Consider the following 19,634-nt stretch of genomic DNA (forward strand, 5'->3'; position numbering starts at 1 on the left):
ACAAATGACTTCAAAATGCATCTACGCCAAGAGATGATAAGGACTTCTGCTCATATTGCTTAGAGCATTTCTAAACTTTTGGAGGCATTATGTGTATATGCGTGCTTGCAAACATTTAAAAGGTATGGCTTGGCCTGGGCCATAAATTAAAACACCAACCCAAATGAAATTTGCTTTTGTGTGCATTTGTGCACATACAAATAATAATACTTGTGTACAGCACTGAATTACATCTTTTAACCATCAAAAAGTGACAAGGATGCATCACTCAAAATATATGTTCACCCTTTATGTCACTGATGAATATCATGGTAATAAAAGGATGAACTACAGATGGATGGAGGAATGAGAGTGGAAAAAACCTGGTGATTTTTCAAACTGGTCTCATGGCAACTGTTAGGAATATATTTTACAGTGGTTCATTTTACCTTGCAAACAGAGCTATTAAAAGGTGCCCATGCAAGTCTACAATGCACCCAATCAGCTCAGTCCTCATTGCAGAAATTTAGCATTTGTTTGTTAATTTACCCACTCCATGAAATTGTGCAGTGTGACGCCACTAAGCTATGTCCGAAACGCTCTGTACCCTGCAGTGCATAAGCCCTAAAAGAACCAGCATTCCTGGAATTCAGAGATTCAAACTACCCCTCCCTGTGATGCTGTAGTATTAAATAATCCAGGAAACGCCTGTACCGGGACTCACTTTCTCTCCTGGCCTCGAGTTGAGGCAGACGCCTGAGGCTTATTGGCTTAGCATTTCCGGCCAGGTTAGAAAGAGACGGGCTCTGAAAGGCTCTTAGAAGAGATTACCGTCCCAGACTAAAAATAGCCCACAATGGCTATCCCGCACTTACGACTGGTGACACGTTACAAAATGTGAATATTACTGCACAGGGCGACTGCGCGCGCGCGTGTGTGTGTGTGTTTGGACGCTTTTGTATGTCAATGCACAAGACTCTGTGGAGCTTATGATGATAGCACGTATGGCCATTCAAATTATCAGTAGGGGTGTAACAATATAATCAAGTTGATTTGATAGATGAGACTGATCTCACTATACTTTAAACAAAGCCAAAATAAAACTGTTAAAACGTTTTTTTAATGATTCATTCTAAACAGTTAACCAAAGTGCTGTTCATTAAAATGATAAATTTGGTAATAAATCAGGAATAGGCTTGAATAAGTTTGGTCTTTCTACCTCATGTACAAGACAATGGTGACACCAGAACAGAACTGTTCGTTATTCTGCTTTTGCTAAAAATACAGAATCATGTTAGACTCGTATGCTTGGATACATTTGAACAGTTTTAAATATTGCGTGTTATTAAATAATGTATTTTATTTTTTATTAAATGATTAATAATAAATAATAAACAGCAAATGTGTGACCTTCTGGGTTTACCATATCTGATGCGCCATTACCATATTTGATGATCAATTAAATCTGTCTGAAATACAAAGACATATATTGTTGCATTGTTGTACAATATATTGTCACAATTATCAGCATAATATAAGCCACCATTAAATCCTCAGATACAGTGCTATGCATAAGTTTAGACACCCATGCTAAAGTTGAGTAAAAAGTGGAATAAAAAATCATCTTTTGGAAATTGAACTTAATGCCTTAATTTAAAAAAATAGGAAAAATCCAACCTTTAAGGACACCAATTTTCTTTGTGAATGAATAATGTATCGTAAATAAATAAATGTTCTTCCTTAAAATACAGGGTGCATAAGTTTGGACACCCCTATGTTAAATTCCCATAGAGGCAGGCAGATTTTTATTAAGGCCAGTTACTTCATGGATCCAGGATACTATGCATCCTGATAAAGTTCCCTTGGCCTCTGGAATTAAAATAGCCCCACATCATCACATAGCCTTCACCATACCTAGAGATCGGCATGGTTTTATTTCAGTTAGCCTAATAGCTGGTTTGATTTGCATTGAGAGATGATCTTATGGAAAATACTCCTTAAGAAAAGCACACCTTAAGAAAAATGTGCTATTCACTACTCCCCATAGTGTATGATTGCAGAAAGAATACATATGTTTGTATTGAACATTTATGGAGCAACAGATTTTTGTGTGAAAATAAATCATAAAAGTACACAGTATTGATACAAATACTTTAGCCAGCATAAGTTAATGTGTCTATAGCCATGTTAATGTTAAAAGAGTTAATACTTGTCAAAACAATCACTTTAACAAAGTTTGCACTATTTTCTCTTTATTTTAAAAAATCCTTTTTGTTCAATAAATATACTGCCATTCAAATATGTTAATACAAAAATATCTTTTAAAAATACAAAAACAAAATTATTTTAAAAAGTAAAGATTCTGAAAGCATTGAAGGAGATCCCATTATAATTTAATATAGATTTACAGTAGTAACAATACATTATATTTTATGATTAATATCATATTTTTAAATATGATGGTTTCATTATAAATATGGTGATTATCTCTAAGGTGGACACCAAACATAATATATGATTTTTAACCATCTAAATCTATTAACAAATGGAAAAGTCAGCCAGCTATGTCTTATCATGCTAATTATTGTGTCTTGTGCATTATGTTCATTGTGTCAACAGCAGGGGTGCTTTTTACCCCAAATACCATACTTTTACATATTCTTCTGTCATTGAAAAACTGTTGCTTTAATTACCTTGAACAAAACTGGAAGTCATTTAGATGACCATTCAGCCAAATTTCTACATGCATCTTGAAAAGCGGATGTTTTTAATAGTGCTACGGCAAGTTTTTGTGCCATCTAGTGGTTTAGAGGAAAATAAAATCAAGGGCACCTTTTTACCCCGAGGCGCCTTTAGCCTGTTGTACCCCTACTGGTTGTACTGTCGATGTACAATATTTATCAGGACCGGCATGAATTTTGGCACCAGATCAGTGCAATTTCCACCACAAGCTGTCTAAGCCAGACTCATAAAAAGAGTTAAGAGGCTGAACACCATGTCCAAGGAAAACCCCCTTGTATAACTTGTCCCCAGACATGGAAAAATGGTCTCATGTGTGACACCACCTGTGGTGCTTCAGTTCTGGGTAGCAGCCATCAGATGACACTCAACTGGTAGAACATAGTGTGTCCCAGAGCAAAGCAAGCAAAACCCATGCAACAGCCATTTGAACGGGGACAAACATGCTGTACACACAAACAAACACAGGAGATATGTGTTAAGATCAAAGCTTAAAGCAACACCAAAGAACTTTTCCTCTTCGGTCACCCTACAGGTTGGAAGCGGAATTGTCCATTACCGCTGTCGTAAATAATTCAGCCTACCACAGCCTACTGTCGCACGCACGCTCGCTGTTTATCCAGCACTGGCTTTGGAATGAACCATGTCCACAGAAGAGGAAGAGTATGTTGCATGATTTTATGAAAGTATGATGTATTGCGACATCACAAACAAAGAAAAAACAAATAATGACAATTGTAACGCTTGCCGTAAAGCAAGTCAAATTTGTAGTTTCTTATGTCTCATTCGAACTACAGAAACACGACCCAATCTGGCAAACTTGCATAGTGCGGTTATAGCAGATATAGGCCCGCAAAGCAAATGCAGAAGTGCCTTTCACCCTGTTACGACTTGATGAACCACTGAAACGATTTTGGAAACATTATTTTAAGGTAAAAAATAATCTTCAGTGTTGCTTTAAGGTAATTCATATCGGTGGCTTGAAGGGATTAGATAAAATGTATTATCAGATAACATGAAGATGACAGTCAGAAATATTGTATTTATCTAGCACAGTAATACTTTGATCCAGCATATGCCATGGTACTTCACTCCAAAGTACTTCAAATAATATGTTCGTTTCACTCAGAGGCAATCTGAAACGAATGCGGCACTATTGCATTTGTAGTGTAATCCGTCCTCATATGCTCCAGAAAATACCTCCTACTCACCTGTCAATCAAACATTGCGCTAAAACAAGGTTCATTTCATACTCGGCTAAAATAACTGAGCAATTCTGTGTCAAGATAAATTTAGAGAAAAAGAGTGTGCGAGAGTGTGAGTGTTTTCTGTGCGTTTTTGCACTTTATCAACATGCAGCAATATACGGATGCAGTAAGTGATGTTTGAATTCAGACTCTCCCTCCTCAATGAAATCCTGTGATCATAAAGTCATTTTCATCCAGCAAAAAATAAATAATAAATAAAATAATAATAATAATAAACGGAGCAGATCTAATAGGGTCCTCTCACCATTAGTGCTCGGGCCCTAATTTTATATGTATATATATATATATATATATATAGTTATAGTAATACTTTTGGAAGGCATTGGATTTCAAACACCAAACGTTTTGACTTCAGTGAATGACTGATGCAAGTCTGTGCTCAGTTCACCTGAAATGTCAACAGAACCAACAATGTAATTTATATTAATATTCAGTGATGCACCAAAATTTATTTTTTCAGAAACACAGAAACCGAAATTAATGTTTTAATTTAGCAAACAACCCACAATGATTCAATAATCAATTAAGCTAATTTATTTAATGTTTTTTTTTTTTTTCTAGTTGACTCATGAACTATGGAAACTGAATGAAAATTAAAAATTGACATAATGATTGACAGATTATTGTGTGCACGAAACAGATGTTGACACAGTCAAACACGGCAGAAAACTCGATAAACGCTAATTAAACGTCACCATTTCGGTCAATGGTTTCAGTCGAATCACATTAACAAAATTTCCTGAAGGTTTATGTTTTATAGATATATATATCTCAATACATGCCAATAACAGGCACAAAATTATATTTAAAAAAATATATATTTACTCTTTCTTTTCCACACACAGACTTCCATTTCTCTTGGCAACAAATTCCCCCCATACTCTCTCCCTCACATGTGTGTGTGGGGTGTTAAATTGGCACTGTGTTGAGCATCAGGTGGCTAAGAATGAAGATCAGCTGAGGCTACAGGCCCCTGAAGAACGATCCCGCGTACAACCACCACTTTGGAGAGCAAGAGATGGGAAAGCAAGCATAAAAGAATAAAAGATGTGTGTATGGACAGAGAAGGATGACAGAAGCATGGAAATGAATACAGGACAGGAAACCAGAGCCTGAGAAAGAAGCAGAATGCAAGAGTACGCAAGAAAGCCGAGCAACAAGCTTTATGTTAACTTGTGCTTCTCCAAACATGCCCTGCGGGGACTATTTTCCAACTGCAAGTGATGTTACCCTCCCTCTTCTTTCCCTCCTCCTCCTCCTTGCACTCCCTTTCTTTTCCCCTCCCTTCATTGCAAAGTGAATAAATTTGCTTATACCCACTGGAATTCAGACTCTCTCTACAGTTGTTTGACAAGCTTCTCCATCAAAACTTCAGAGGTTTCTTATTGATGACAGGACTCTGTTGCATTTCGTAACCATTGCAACTAAGTGGTCGCCCTGGTACGACTGCAAAATTGTGCAACTCTTTTTTTTTTTTTTTTAGCACTGCATATGAGAAACACCAGAAGTCAAACACTCCAAAAGTGTGATGAAACAACCCTAACCAATTATCTGCATTGCCCAATGGTGGCACCAGTGCCACTGCTCTCATAGACATTATCATTCCAGGAAAATACTACTTATACTAGGGATGTCCAATCCGGCATCCTGCTGAGCTCAACTCCAACCCTAATTAAACACACCTTTGCCAGCTGTTCAAGGTCTTCAGGATTACTTTAAACCTCCAGGCAGGTGTGTTGGAGGAAGGTGGCCCTCTGGGAGCAAGATGGAGCCATGGCATATACCTAAATTTAACTGGTTCATGCAAAATGAGAGATATAACCAGTGAAATTCACTGAACCAATGGTTTCAAATCCTGATCCGGGAGTATCCACAACAGAAATCAAACATGTGCACTCTCTTACCTATTCTAACATACATATTTGAGGTCTTGGAGCAATGTCAGTCCTGGAGAGCCACAGCCCTGCAGAGTTTTGCTCCAACCCAAATTAAACACACCTGATCCAGCTAATCGAGGTCTTCAGGATTACTAGAAACTTTTAAGCAGGTGAGTTGGAGCTGGTTGGAGCTAAACTCGGCAGGGCCCTGTTGCCCTCCAGGAGCTGAGTTTGAGACCTTGGGCTGAATCCGAAATCCCTCAATCACTATTCCCTATGTCAGTCCACTAATACAGTTCACTTGAATGAGTGATTGAAAACGAGTGAGAGAATTCAAACAGCCTTTGAACGTCCATCAGCTGTACACTCGTTATTGTGGTGCAATGTGGGATAGAATGAGTCCACTCAATATCGTCCACTATGGTTTCAGACACCACTACAAATGGCTGTCCCCTCAAATAATGATTTAAGGGTATAAAGGGCGATTTCAGATTCAGCCTTGGAGTCTGTCTTTATTAATGAGCTGATGAATTGAATCAGGTGTGTTTGATTAGGGAGACAGATAAAAGGGCTGTTTATAAGACACCATTTTCAACTAAAAACGTAAAACTTTTTGTGCGTTTTAGCCGTTCGTTTACACGACAATGGCGTTTCGGGTGCCTGAAAACGCAACAGGTTTCAAAGTGCAAGTTTTAGAAATCGGTCTCCGTGTAAACAATAAAAACGTGAATCTGTGAAAGCGATGACGTCATGCACATGCGTATTACGTGTTCAGTCTATAGTGTTTAATCGCCATCTAATGGCCTGGCAGCAGAATACAGGGTTTTTAGTCGTTTTCGCGGATCCGTGTGAATGGGGATCGTTTTGACAATGTCTGTATGCATGCAGAGAACTCAAAGGTAAAACTTCTCCGTTTTAAGCATATCGTTGTCATGTAAACGAACCATCAAATGTGCAGTGCTGCGGGACCAGGATTGGGAACCACTGCACTAAACCATTCAGATTCACTCTGAAGCAACAGAATTAATTTAGTTCTCAGCTGACTAAACATCCTAAACAGCCATAAATTGAAAATTGACAAAGTCAGTGTGGTTTTGTGGTAACTGAAACTATTTACTTCTAGTTATCTGCCTAAAGGAGCTAATGAATTGGCTAATAAAACCTAAAAAAAAAAAAAAAAAAAAAACAGAAATTGTAAATGTTACCCTGGCAACTAATTGATATAAATAAGTTGAAGTAGCCTACTAAAATTACTAAAATTGAAATAAAAATAAAATAAGCGAGATGAATGATAAAAAAAAATGACAAAAGCACATAACAAAATAACTAAGACTTCAACTAAAATTAAAATATGAATAAATACTATAATGTATAAATAATTCTAAAATAACACTGCCACAACATGACAAAAGAGGCTTTTGAGGAGGCTGACACCAAACAACATGCAAAACATCTCGTTTCGATAGGCACGGAGATAAGTCAAAGTGTGGTGCATGTGTGTGAATGCGAGTGCATGTAAGTGTTCACTTGAGGAAATCATATTATACAGCACAAAATGATAATATGCTTGGCCCAGCTGAACTTGTGCAGCTAAACTGATGGTGTGTTTTCAAATGTCAGCATAAATTTGCAAATTAAAAATGTGAAACCATCAGCAGTCACCGTTAACACCATGTGCGTGTGTGTCTTGGTGTGGATATGCTTGTGAGCATTTTTCTGTCTTCTGAGAGAGATGTAGGCCTACAGTACATTTGGCCAATTTTATCAATCACGGTTCAGTGTTGTTGCTATAGGTTTCTATTTGATAGATTTACAAATTACTAGACAAGCAAGAAGCAAATAGGACCTGTTTACATGCGTTTATATGTAAGTGAATGTGTGTACTTGAGTATGCGTGTGATTTATTTCAGCAATTAATCAGCGGAGTCACTTTCACACTTAGACATCCACACACACTTTGGCTCACCAGTTATAGCTAGGTCAAAGTCTGGTCAAAATTTTGACCGGTCATCAGTAACACTCACCTTACAAAGCACAGCCAGTGCTTTCACCCCACAACCAAGTTGTAATTCCAAACACTTCTTGGCGGCATAGATTCATGTTTGGATATAAACATCACACAACCCGACCACACGGCCCTTATTGGATGACTTAATACAGTAGAAGCTTAAATAGGGAGTTATTTTGACTAGGTGTCAAGTGCCCTTAAAATAAATAGCTGCGGCAATCACTTGGAGTCAGGGAGTGTTCCATTCCACACATTGTCCTTGCAGTGGAGAGAACAGTGAGAACTCTTGCCAAGATTCAGAGCTAAAGGCCATCAAAAAGACAGCATGTTAAACTCCAGTCATCTGTTTATCAAATGAGAAGGGGGATCAAGGCGGTATGACCCTATAAAATGTTTTAGTCAGAGAACAGCTTGAATTACATTGAACTATTAGCTAAAATTGATCCGATATTCTGAAACTTGACTACACATTTACTGACAAAGGCTTAAAAAAAACTTTTTTTTTTTTACTTACTCATCGAGCCAACTTAATGCCTTAATGCAAATCCTTATATTTTGTTTGATTATTCACTCTTCTGCACTAACAGAATGTAAAATGGTTTTACCAGTGTTTTGGATATGGCAGCATAGGAATACTCAACGCATTCACATCCTTGGGCGTCATATACTGACACTTTTGACATTTCGTCGACATCGAACGCACATGGCACCCTTTAGCGTCAATATGAGACGCACAGAGCTTTGTTCGGTTATGGGTAGGTTTAGGTCTGGTGTAGGGTTAGGGTTAGACCGCTAGGAGGCGTCTTCTGGCACATATCTATCTGCGTCTCATATTGACGCTAAAGCCTGTTTTATACTTCTGCGTCGAACTGCCGCCGTAGCTACGTCGTAGGCTGTGTGTAGCGCGCGTACCCTACGGCGTACCCTGACGTGCACCTCTCCAAAAATGTAACAACGCGTCAATTCTACGCGGACACAAGCGCGGTGATTGGTCTACCAGAACCCCTCCCTCGGGGTTTCACATGCTCCCTAGGTGCGCGTCAACGCGGACAACGACACAGAAGTATAAATTAAAACCAACACGTTGCCTACGGCGTATAGGCTCCGGCGTAGGTCCGACGCAGAAGTATAATGAGGCCTTAAAGGGTGCCATGTGCGTTCGATGTCGACGAAATGTCAAAAGCGTCAATATATGACGCCCTAGGATGAGAACGGGCTGGAATACCATAGGACATACATACCATGTTGTACCATGAAGTGTCTTGTATAAATTAAAATAAATAGTAATTATTCTTTTTTTTTTATTTATTATGAATAATAAAAACAACATGGGCTCATATCTACATTTTTGCAAAACTCCAAAAGCATACCTATAAATACAATTCACTGCAGTTTCCAGCTTAAGTGAACACTAGGGGCAGTAAAACAGCAACAACCTTTATTACTTTTCACACAAATTATGATTATTATCTATTAATATCTATTGTCTTATTTTTTTTTTCTCTGACGTAGTAAACTTGCTCTGTTGCTCACCTGGTACAGCATTGCACTTGACTGCTTCCTTGCAGTGCCGTGAAACACAAGTCATGATCTAAGACAAGCTCAAATGGGATGGTTGCTTCAGCAAATGCATTTTATCTTATTTTTTCTTTGGTTAACACTATCAGTTTAAGATTTAGTTTAGTTGGTACATTATTTCCAAACGCAATAGAGCATTATAACCTTTTTAGCGCCACTCACTGGACAATTTAATTTCTGAGCCAGTGCTAGACGTACAACCACCAACATCCTAAAAAGATTGCCAGATTCACGTCTATTTTAGATAAAACTGAACAAGCTTTTAGTGCCAATCAATTGGACATTTCCCTTTGAAAGTGTCATGAAACGAACAAGACGCAATGTAATATCTTATTTTGCAAAAATGTCGCCACAGACACGTTTTTCCAACTAGCCTAAGTTGAATAAAAATACATAACATGGTACAGTATGTAAATATGGTAATCAATCAGCAGCCTGATACTAAAGCATCTGCCATGAAATGTGTTTAAAATATCCTAAAAAACGCTATCTAATGTGATTTTGCTTTTAAAATCCCTGGAAAAAAGGTAAGATAACATCCTGTATGATAAACTTGTGCCGTTTCACATTTATCACTATGCATGGGAACTAAATGTTCCATTTAGTGGATACAATCGGCTCAATACAAATGTAGCAGCTTTCAACTAATGCTTAAAAGAGCAAATATATTTGACTAAAAACATGGTTTTACATGTCTGAGTGAGTGCTTCTAACCTCCCCACGGCCCTGTTCCCGAGAGAGGGGCTGCCGGTGACAGGCTGACCGTGCTGTCAGGCCCTCTCCCTGGGGCAAAGCGAGCTGCCTATCGGCCCCCACCTCCAGAGATCCATTTTAGCCCCTGAGATGGGCTTGATAACTAGGGCTGAACTGCCACTGAAAGGCATAAGCCGTCACGTCACACAAAATCTCTAGGCTGCGTTTCCCTGCCCGCTGCTATCGCTCACTCTCATCAGCCTGCCGGCTTGCCCCACACGGCCCTGCAATAATGGAACATCATGTACAAAATGTCAGGAAAGCGGAAGACATGAAATAATGAATCATTATAGAGAGAAAAGCTTTGTGTCGCATGCAAGCGCATGTTTAAATGCACATGCCATGTATCGGTATCATATTTGATATGCAAATTTCTAATTCCTCTAAATTATCACCATAATCAAAACTTTGCTGAAAAACCTGTTCACGCAATCTAATGCCTATCATCTGATTGATAGTGTGTAATCATTTTCCTTTACAATAGTTTATGCATTTCTTAACTGAATTTTAAGTAAATGTAAAAATAACTTATATTGTTAGTAATATTTCAAGATGAACATTTACTGGATTGAAGCCACTTTGAGGAATGTTTATTTGTTCATCTCTCAATCATTATTGTACTGCACTGCATTATATGTTTTGCCTCCCACAATAAAAACTACAGAGCTTTGATCATAATTTTTTTTATATCATCTTACAGAGACATACTATTGAAGATATAGAGTGACAAATTATATTTATATGCATTTTATGCAAGTAGTCTGAATTTCATCTTACTTTTTTGCCATATAAATATCAGCATTAAAATGGCATATTTTTGCTCAGTTTGGCTCAGATGTTTTTCCTCCTCGAGTATGAACTCCATGTCCTACATCATAGGAAGCATAAATGCCTGACATAAGACATATGATACTCAACAAAAGATGTATAGACTGAGTCTGAAAACGTATGGCAGCTGACTTGTTGCCTCGCTGCCTTATCAGGCAATGACTTTGCAGGAAGCGTTTGCGCACAAAGGTATACCTCACAAAACTGATTTCAGACAAACTTCTGAGGCAGCGTGATGGTTTATCTACAGCAAAGCGAGCTTTGGTGAAAACTAAGCAAATATTTAATTACTACAATTGTAATTTCTCACTAGAAATGACATCAAGTTGGTTGGTCAAAAACATACATTAACTGACCACCAACCGCAACATTCAGACGCCATCTTTATTTTTTTCTAGCTCAACTGTCATAGAATAGAAAGCACTGGATTGTGGGATATCAGCGAAGGACACTTCTATGCTGCCTTCAAAAATGTATCAAGGGGTGCGTTTCCCGTACAATGACGTAACTCGCTGCTTCGTTGCAGAAATCATGTAGCTAGTCATGACTGTTTCCTGAAACCGTATTGTCGCAAATTGGTTGTTTAACCACGTTGGTTAAGGATGTCACACACATGGTGGAGTAATAACTTATTTTAATGAATCTGTTTGAGATCGAATTAATGATAGATTTTTTATTTTTTTTTGCATTAAATTACAGACATGGCATCTGAGGACTATTTCTCATTTTTCTCATTTATTTTGCTTTATTTCCAGATTCAATCCATGCTCGTTCTTACGCAGGCTACTAGAACACGTATGCACATGCGCACTCTTAAAAAAACACGCTTTAAATGTTTTGACAAACTAAAAGACGTAAATGACATTTGTATGTATTCTAAACAAAATATACAGATTGTACTGAATGTCAGCTTGCTTATTTGGCTCAAGATAAGGATTTATTGAGTTCACATGTCATGCAAACAAAAAACTCTGCTTCTAACCACTGTTCGAGAGCTGTCGTTCCAACCACACAACTTTGCGATGCTGTTTACTGTGGTTTCAGGAAACACAGACTCGTTGAACTATGCTGATAACGACGGAACCTGCGACCATAGTTGGCTAACGATGCTTTCGGGAAACACATCCCAGATGAAGGTATCTCAGGAGACAGGATGAGAAGCTAACATTGGATTTGGACGTGCCTTGACGCCTTAGTTCCTACCCTGGAACGCATCCTCCAAAGGCAGCATTTTTAAGCTTTTGGACACAGCCTGCTCCTGGAGAGCTACCATTCTGCAGAGTTCAGCTCCGGCCCTAATCAAATACACCTGAACCAGCTAATCAAGGTGTTCGGGGTTACTTGGAAATTACAGGCAGGTGTGTTGGAGCAGGGTTGGAACTGAAGTCTGCAGGACGGAAGCTCTTCAGGAGCAGTGTTGGAGATCCCTGCTTGAATCTAAGGGGCTGTTTACACGACACCATTTTCAAATAAAAGCGTAAAAAGTGTTTTGGCCGTTCATTTACATGACAACAGCGTTTTGGGAGCCTGAAAACGCAAACTTTTGAAAACGAGTTTCAAAGTGCAGGTTTTGGAAAACGGTCTCCGTGTAAACAACAAAAACGCGAATCTCTGAAGACGATGACGTCATGCACATGCGTATTACGTGTTCGGTCTATAGTGTTTCATCGCCATCTAACGGCCTGGCAGCAGAACACAGTGCTTTTAGTTGTTTTTACGAATCCGTGTGAATGGGGATCGTTTTGACAATGGTGGCGTCTATAGGTGGAAAACTCAAAGGAAAAGCTTCTCCGTTTTAAGCATATCGTTGTCGTGTAAACGTACCCTAACTTTAATGTGCATATAAACCTTTTTAGATTATTAAAATGGCCTTGTTCTCTCTCAGACCCTAAACAGCACAGGCGCATTGAGTGAGTCTCTATATCCTCTGTGTGGCCTGCTAGTTGAGTGACATCAGAGGACTCACCAGGCCACCCATTAACTACACTGCAGTCAGACAGGTTAAGAAAACATTGCCAGGGGTTTGAGTGAGTGCAGGGGGAGGAATATAAAGTTCTGCCAACTACCTTTACACAAGAGCTGGTCATTCATTAACCTGTCTTCGCTCTGCTCTTGGGCACTGTACTGACCCACATAGGCTAGTATTGGAAATGCATATACAATGCACACATTCATCACTATTGACACCTCATGTCCCATCTCACTGAACTAGGATCAGCTGCTTTAGCACCTTGTGCTTATTCCGTCCCCACTAAAATTTTAAAGCAGACAATGAGGGTATACAAAAAAAGAGCAAACGGTCAAAAATATTCTATATCTATACGAATTTCAAAAATGCTTCCATCACAGTAGCAGTAATGCATGTAAATTATTAACATGTCAATTAACATACACACACACAGTATTAATTTTTTATCCGGGTCCTTGGCACTCGTAATTGTGGGCCTCATAAAATCATCATCTCACCACACGGTCCAGGATAGGAATGTGGAAGAATTCCCTATCACACCATGACACAAAACCCTAAAACACGCAACAGACCCAGCGCTATATTTGCCAGCACTCAAAGCAACGCAGCGTTATCATTTCTCTTCTCTATCTTCTCAGATAAGACAATGAACTAGCCAGGGCCAGTGCTGCTTTGTTTTAGCCGCCTCATTTCTTTTCCTATGGACTTTGCTTTCTTTGTCAGTGACGAAGAAGCGCAAGTGTGCAACAGGTTTAAAGTTTTACCTCTTCCCTTTTTCAACATGACAACCCGGGGCAGGAGCAATCCGGTTAAAAGTGGACCATCTAGATTAAGGTAATGATTCAGATATGAGACCAGTTGTGTAATTAAAATAAACTACAACAGTGTTAGTGACTAAGTTGAATGATTTCTGATTTGTTATTCATTTTCTCCATAAGCATAAGGAAGTTGATTTTGAACTTATACATATTTAAAGACAGGCCTGAAACATATAAGGTACAAATTATATGCTTTTGTTGAAGCAAAATGATTGAATTCAGCAGTGGAATTCCTGGTGAAAACTACATTACCAATGGTTGTGCAAAGAAATCTCCACCAATCAGAAAAATGCAACAAGCAAATCGCACCAAAAGAACCATTTGGTGCCCACCTACTACCATGAAGCACTGTGATAGAGTCAGTTTCCCTATGCTCCCAAACTGCTTAAATATTAGTATGCATAATATGCATATTTTCTCCATGTATTTGCACAAAATGTCAAGGCATAGAGACATTTATTTTGTACTTATTAAACCTTTAAAGACATACCTGTGAGCTATGAGGTATACTTTTGTTGAAGCTGTCAACTCTTTTTTTTTTTTTAAGTTCATGTTCAACAGTGCAATTCTACATTACCTACATTGAAATCTCCACTAATCAGACTGCAACAAACAAATCACACCAAAATAATACTTTGGCACCCACCCGCTCTCATGAAGCACTGCAAATTAATCATGCTCTCAAACTGCTTAAATATTAGTATGAAATGCATAATTTTAATATGATCATGTCATTCCCAATGCATCATGTGAAGTTCTTGTTCTTTTTGTCTGATTTTCAAATATATATATATCTTTGCTTCAGATCAAAGTTTGTGATGTTGTGATTTACCTAGCTGGTTGGTCATGGCTTATAACTACTAAACAAAGACTTCGACCTAAACAAAGGTCGCTGAAAAAGTGGACAAACACTGTCGTACTCTATTCTAACTGACCATTACGGAACATCAAGAGGAATGTGCATAAAACAGCCATAAATAGTGCTTCGGCCCAAGATTGTCCCAAAAGGTACAAACACTGACCTTAAGTACTGGACAAAGGTTGGGAGCTTATCATGATACCTCACCCCAATTATCATTCCCAATGAGTTATTAACTAATTAACTCTCTGTTATTAACTAATAAACAGCACTGATTGACAAGCCCATCTTTTGAAGAATTCCACACTCACAGTTACAATCTCCCACAATAAACTGCATGAGGCTAGAATCATATCTACATTTACAAGAGACAAGCATGCATGATCAGATAAGAAAAACATCGCAGCACATTGACCCTCTTTACCTCAAACAGGTTTGATGCTTCATTGCCATACTGACTGGAAATGATTTCTGATTGGTCGCTGTACCACTTGAGTCCTCCCAGAAAGGTATCTGCATCGAGGTCACTGACATCCAGCTCAGAGAGGTCAAGCTCAGGCAGGTCAGGGCAAAGGGGCTGGTCTTCACCAACCAAGGCAGCACACTGGAAAAGAGAAGAGATTGTTTAGCACATATTTGCCAAGATGTTAAACATCTTCATTAAGTGTTTATGTAGAAATGAGCGCTTAGTTTCCAAAAAAGCCGCATATTTCATAGCTTGGTTCAGTTACAGTGATAGTAGAATTGTTCAAATGGAATTCGACGTGTTTTACTGTTGGTTAACATTTTGTTTTTACTCTCTAACTTTGCAGCTGCTGTATGAGCTCAAATCACCCACAAAATAAATCAAAATAAAATAAACTATGACATTGCTGTTGGTGGGATCAACTAATCAAATCAGTACTGGTCAGGCATTACAACACCTTGTATATTGACAGCAGTCTCCATAAACATGTTCCCGGAATAAGCTTGTAAACCTATTTATTTTTCATTGCTTTCATTTATGTATTTATTTAAACTAAAACCTATATTTTTATTGCTTTTGACTTTTTAATCAAATAAGTAAGGTAAGGCAATGATGCTTTGTCATGTTTTAACACACCATGCATAATAATACTTTAACAAATGCTTATATTCTTGAGAATGAGGCATAATTGTTTACTTTTTTTCCATTTCATGATGTAAAAATGAAATGTCCTCGCAATATGGCATTTGAGACAGTTTAGTATTCAAGATGGGGCAATGTTTTAAAAGAGATATGGAGTTGTACCTCTTTTTTTTCATTGAGCATTAAATGCTAAAAACGAATTGTGTGAAACACTGAAAGCAAAACATTACATTTCTATAAAACAACTATTTGAGCATCAGAAAAGTGAATCACTGTACACAAAGACTTAATTCTATCAAGTCTGTATAAGTAAAACTGACAAACTGCGCCACATCATGCCATAATATCTCAAAAATTTGCACCTGTCTATTTGCACATTGTGTGACTGATGCAACCACCAATAACTCATCCTTTATTTGATTCATAGGGAGTGTAACTTACCTAAGTAATTGCCACCTGTGTAACTAACATGAAAAAGCTACTTCGTTCGCTGCTGAATTTAATAACCAGAACTCATTTGGGTTTGATTATCCCGAACTAGAGGAGTTAGACATATTAAGAACCAAATGAGAGAAACATAAATCTAACCAAACATCATATTTAGATGCGTTTTCTGCATCTAGGAAACCACAACAACATAACCAACCAGAAAACAAATAATTCTGTGATTGGTTGCGAGAGGGGAGGGGTGGTCCGTCGTAGGGAAGAGCACGACAGCCTGATTGGTCAGAATACTGTACTTCTATCAGTGAGTATGTTGTGAGTAAAATAGAGGCGAGGTGGGAGCTAAACCAGCAGAGAGACTGTGCGTGCGCACAGGTGTGTAGAGTTTTGACAGACGGCGGAGGGTGCTGTGGAGCAGGCCTGGATTAACACAGTGTATGCCCTAGGGTGACCACATTTTAATTCACACATTGATTCATCAATCGGTATGAATTCAGCCCGATTGAAACAAAAGTTATGCATGTAATAAGCATCTCTAACTAAGCCATTTACCGCCTTTGCTCACAACATTAGCTGCAGCTTGAGTATCGGCTGAGGCATTAGTTTCGCTGCTAGTGCCTTCTGCTGGTGATGCCGGTATGTCTTTTCTTCATTTCTAAGAAATAGGCTACACTATAACCTGACCCAATCACAATTCTTTATATGCATATATTTTCTATTCTCTCTGTATATATATTGTATCATTTAACTGCATTTTATATCTGCATCTCTCAGCAAAATATGTATACAAAACATGAAAACTATGACTAAAGGTTAGTCATTCTCTTAATCATTTGGTGCACCCCTATTGGCTGGTGCCCCAGGCCACTCGCCCAATCCTGTCTATGGATAATCCGGCCCTGCTGTTAGTGATGCTTTTCGTGAACAAATGTTTATTTTGTACGATTGTCGAAAGGATTACATCAGCGCGCGCTAACTGTCGAAACTGCATCCCATAACTCTGCTTTTTTTTTTTTTCTCGGTAATACTGGCACAAAGGTAACATCACAACAAGCAATCTGCAATAAGTAATCTGAAATCAAAGAAGATTCTCACACCTCACACTTGATCATCGGTATCTGATTTAGATCTATTTATGACACAAATCCTCTCCTTCCGCTGTCACAGATTTATAGACGCCGGGGAAACATCCATTTGTATAGGTTAATGATAAAATAAGATAAAATCACATGCATCAGATGCTTCTGAAAGCCTTCTCCCCCTTTTTCCTCTCAAAAATACGGACACGCTCACGCTTAATCACGAGCACATGCACACACACACAGAGAGAGAGAGAGAGAGAGAGAGAGAGAGAGAGAGAGAGAGAGAGAGAGAGAGAGAGAGAGAGAGAATAGCTACTTGTGTTGGAAATTATATGATTAGAATTGGAAACGAGAAGCAATTTGCTGATTGTGTTTAGATGGATTTATGCTCCGACTGAGACACTTAACTAACCTTTTAAAACGGAAATAACAATAGCGCACGTGCATGCAACGTAGACAGGTGCCTATACAGTCAGCGCAGCGATATATTCATATATAGTGAGTAAAAAGTTTCAGCTAGGCATACTGAATATAAGCACTGCTTTATGAATAAACCAATACGCGATAGATAGATAGATAGATAGATAGATAGATAGATAGATAGATAGATAGATAGATAGATAGATAGATATCATAACGTAGCTAATGTAGACTACATGTAAGTGCGTCGATATTATCGTTATCTTACATTTCGCCGTAACACGTGTTTAAATAAACCTAAAATGTATCGAACAGCATGTTTTAATGATTCACCTATGTCATACACAGCTATGCAATCGTTATTGATGTAATGCACTAGAGCAACACTTAACCTTGCAACGAAGTCTTGCTAAATACAAAGTAAACGAGGTTCAACCCCGATTTCCTGCGCATTCTCCAATAATCCAGCACGCGCTCCGCATGCATGCAAATAAGCCTTCTTCGAGACTGTATCTGTTTTCTGATAGGAAAGTTTCAATGTACAATACCTGACGCGAGTACATTTTAGTAATTCCAGCACATCGTCAGTGGCTCTAGGCTCTCACTGAAGCAGATACCTGTCTCATCATCACCTGCGTTACCAGCGAGCGAGCGCGCACTCCATCCACGAGCATGTCAACAATTCCCCACGACAAGACATCCTAAACAGCCTGTCACTGTTCAACTCCGACACCGCTTGAGAAAAGCCACTCGCTATCACCAGATAAATCACAGCACACACAATTTCTGCCAACATGTTCGACTTTCTCACAACCCGGTGTAATTCCAGTGCATTCTGAGCGTCTGTGTCTTCCGTGCATCTTACAAGAACGGTCGACTTCACATAACGGGGACTACGACCGAAGCCAGTCTCGGACGTTTACTGCGCTCCATCTCCTCAAAGAAAAAAAAAGAAGAAGAAGAAAAAAAAAGTGTTCCAGCCCTGGAAAAATAAGTTGCACATCAGTTCTCACCTCTAGTTCTCTCCACACCGAGTCCTGATTACACCTGTCCCACGCCATCCAGCCACTGAATGACGGTACGAAAAAATAAAAAATAAATTACGGACGAAAGAGAAAATCCACTCGTTCCCTCGCGCCCCTCACTGACAATGAACCGAGGGCACCTGTCTTACAACTGCTTTCCATCACATGACAAAGCTATTAAAAGTAGGCAGGGGAGTGACTCCCCTTCGCTGTTACTCGCCAATGACGTACGAAAGGAGGGCGGGGTCTGGCACGCGCATAGTAAATCTTCCTCAACTATAAACCACTCGCCCCTCTCTCAACATGCCTCTAGTAACAGCTGGGGTTGGGAACCAAGAACCCTTAATGTTTTAAAAATATGACCGGAATCGAATGATTTTCTTGACGTTCGAATGCATGAACGTTTTTCAAACGTGTATTCTTATTAGATGCAAACACGAGCCCGTGTTAAAATAGCCCTCTCTTGACTATTCAGCGGCGCCACAGCACCGCCACTGAATATACAGCGCGGAACATACAGGGACCAATGCAGTTCGATTCCCGAACGAATGACTCTTATGAGCCGGTTCTTTTACGTGAATCAAACAGCCGACAGCGCGACCGGCACCGAATGAATGACACCGGCTCTTTTTAGTGGATAAAGATCATTGTGATTCTTTTGGAGCGGCTATAGGCACGACGTTGGATATGAACATACAAAAATACACAAATGCTGCCTGTTTAGAAAGCTAACATCGGTCAGTGCAGTCAGTCAGAGGAGGGATAATTTACGAGTCTGCCGGGACCTTTTACCCATCAGTGCATCCATCAGATATGCTATTATTTTTTTCTCTCTCTTGTGAACAGCTTCCTCATTCGCCATATCATAATTGGTCCGCT

At 39.0% G+C, this 19,634-nt stretch overlaps 1 protein-coding gene across 3 annotated transcripts in view; it reads right to left on the minus strand.

Annotated features, from left to right (window-relative positions):
• ppargc1a (peroxisome proliferator-activated receptor gamma, coactivator 1 alpha) overlaps positions 1-18,914 on the minus strand; it is a 47,798-nt gene extending 28,884 nt beyond the window's left edge. For 2 of the 3 annotated variants that reach the window (XM_081359519.1, XM_081359520.1), the window contains exons 1-2: positions 18,744-18,908; positions 15,101-15,280 (exon numbers count right to left, since the gene is read on the minus strand). In XM_081359519.1, the coding sequence (XP_081215645.1) occupies positions 15,101-15,280; positions 18,744-18,791 (228 nt within the window). In that variant the 5' untranslated portion in view covers positions 18,792-18,908. Of the gene's footprint in view, positions 1-15,100; positions 15,281-18,743 lie in introns of all 3 variants that reach the window. The other variant, XM_081359518.1, reaches the window with a different exon arrangement.
• Positions 18,915-19,634: the final 720 nt, after the last annotated feature.

The sequence above is a fragment of the Scardinius erythrophthalmus genome (assembly GCF_964197995.2).
Source record: "Scardinius erythrophthalmus genome assembly, chromosome: 2".
NCBI lineage: Eukaryota > Metazoa > Chordata > Actinopteri > Cypriniformes > Leuciscidae > Scardinius > Scardinius erythrophthalmus.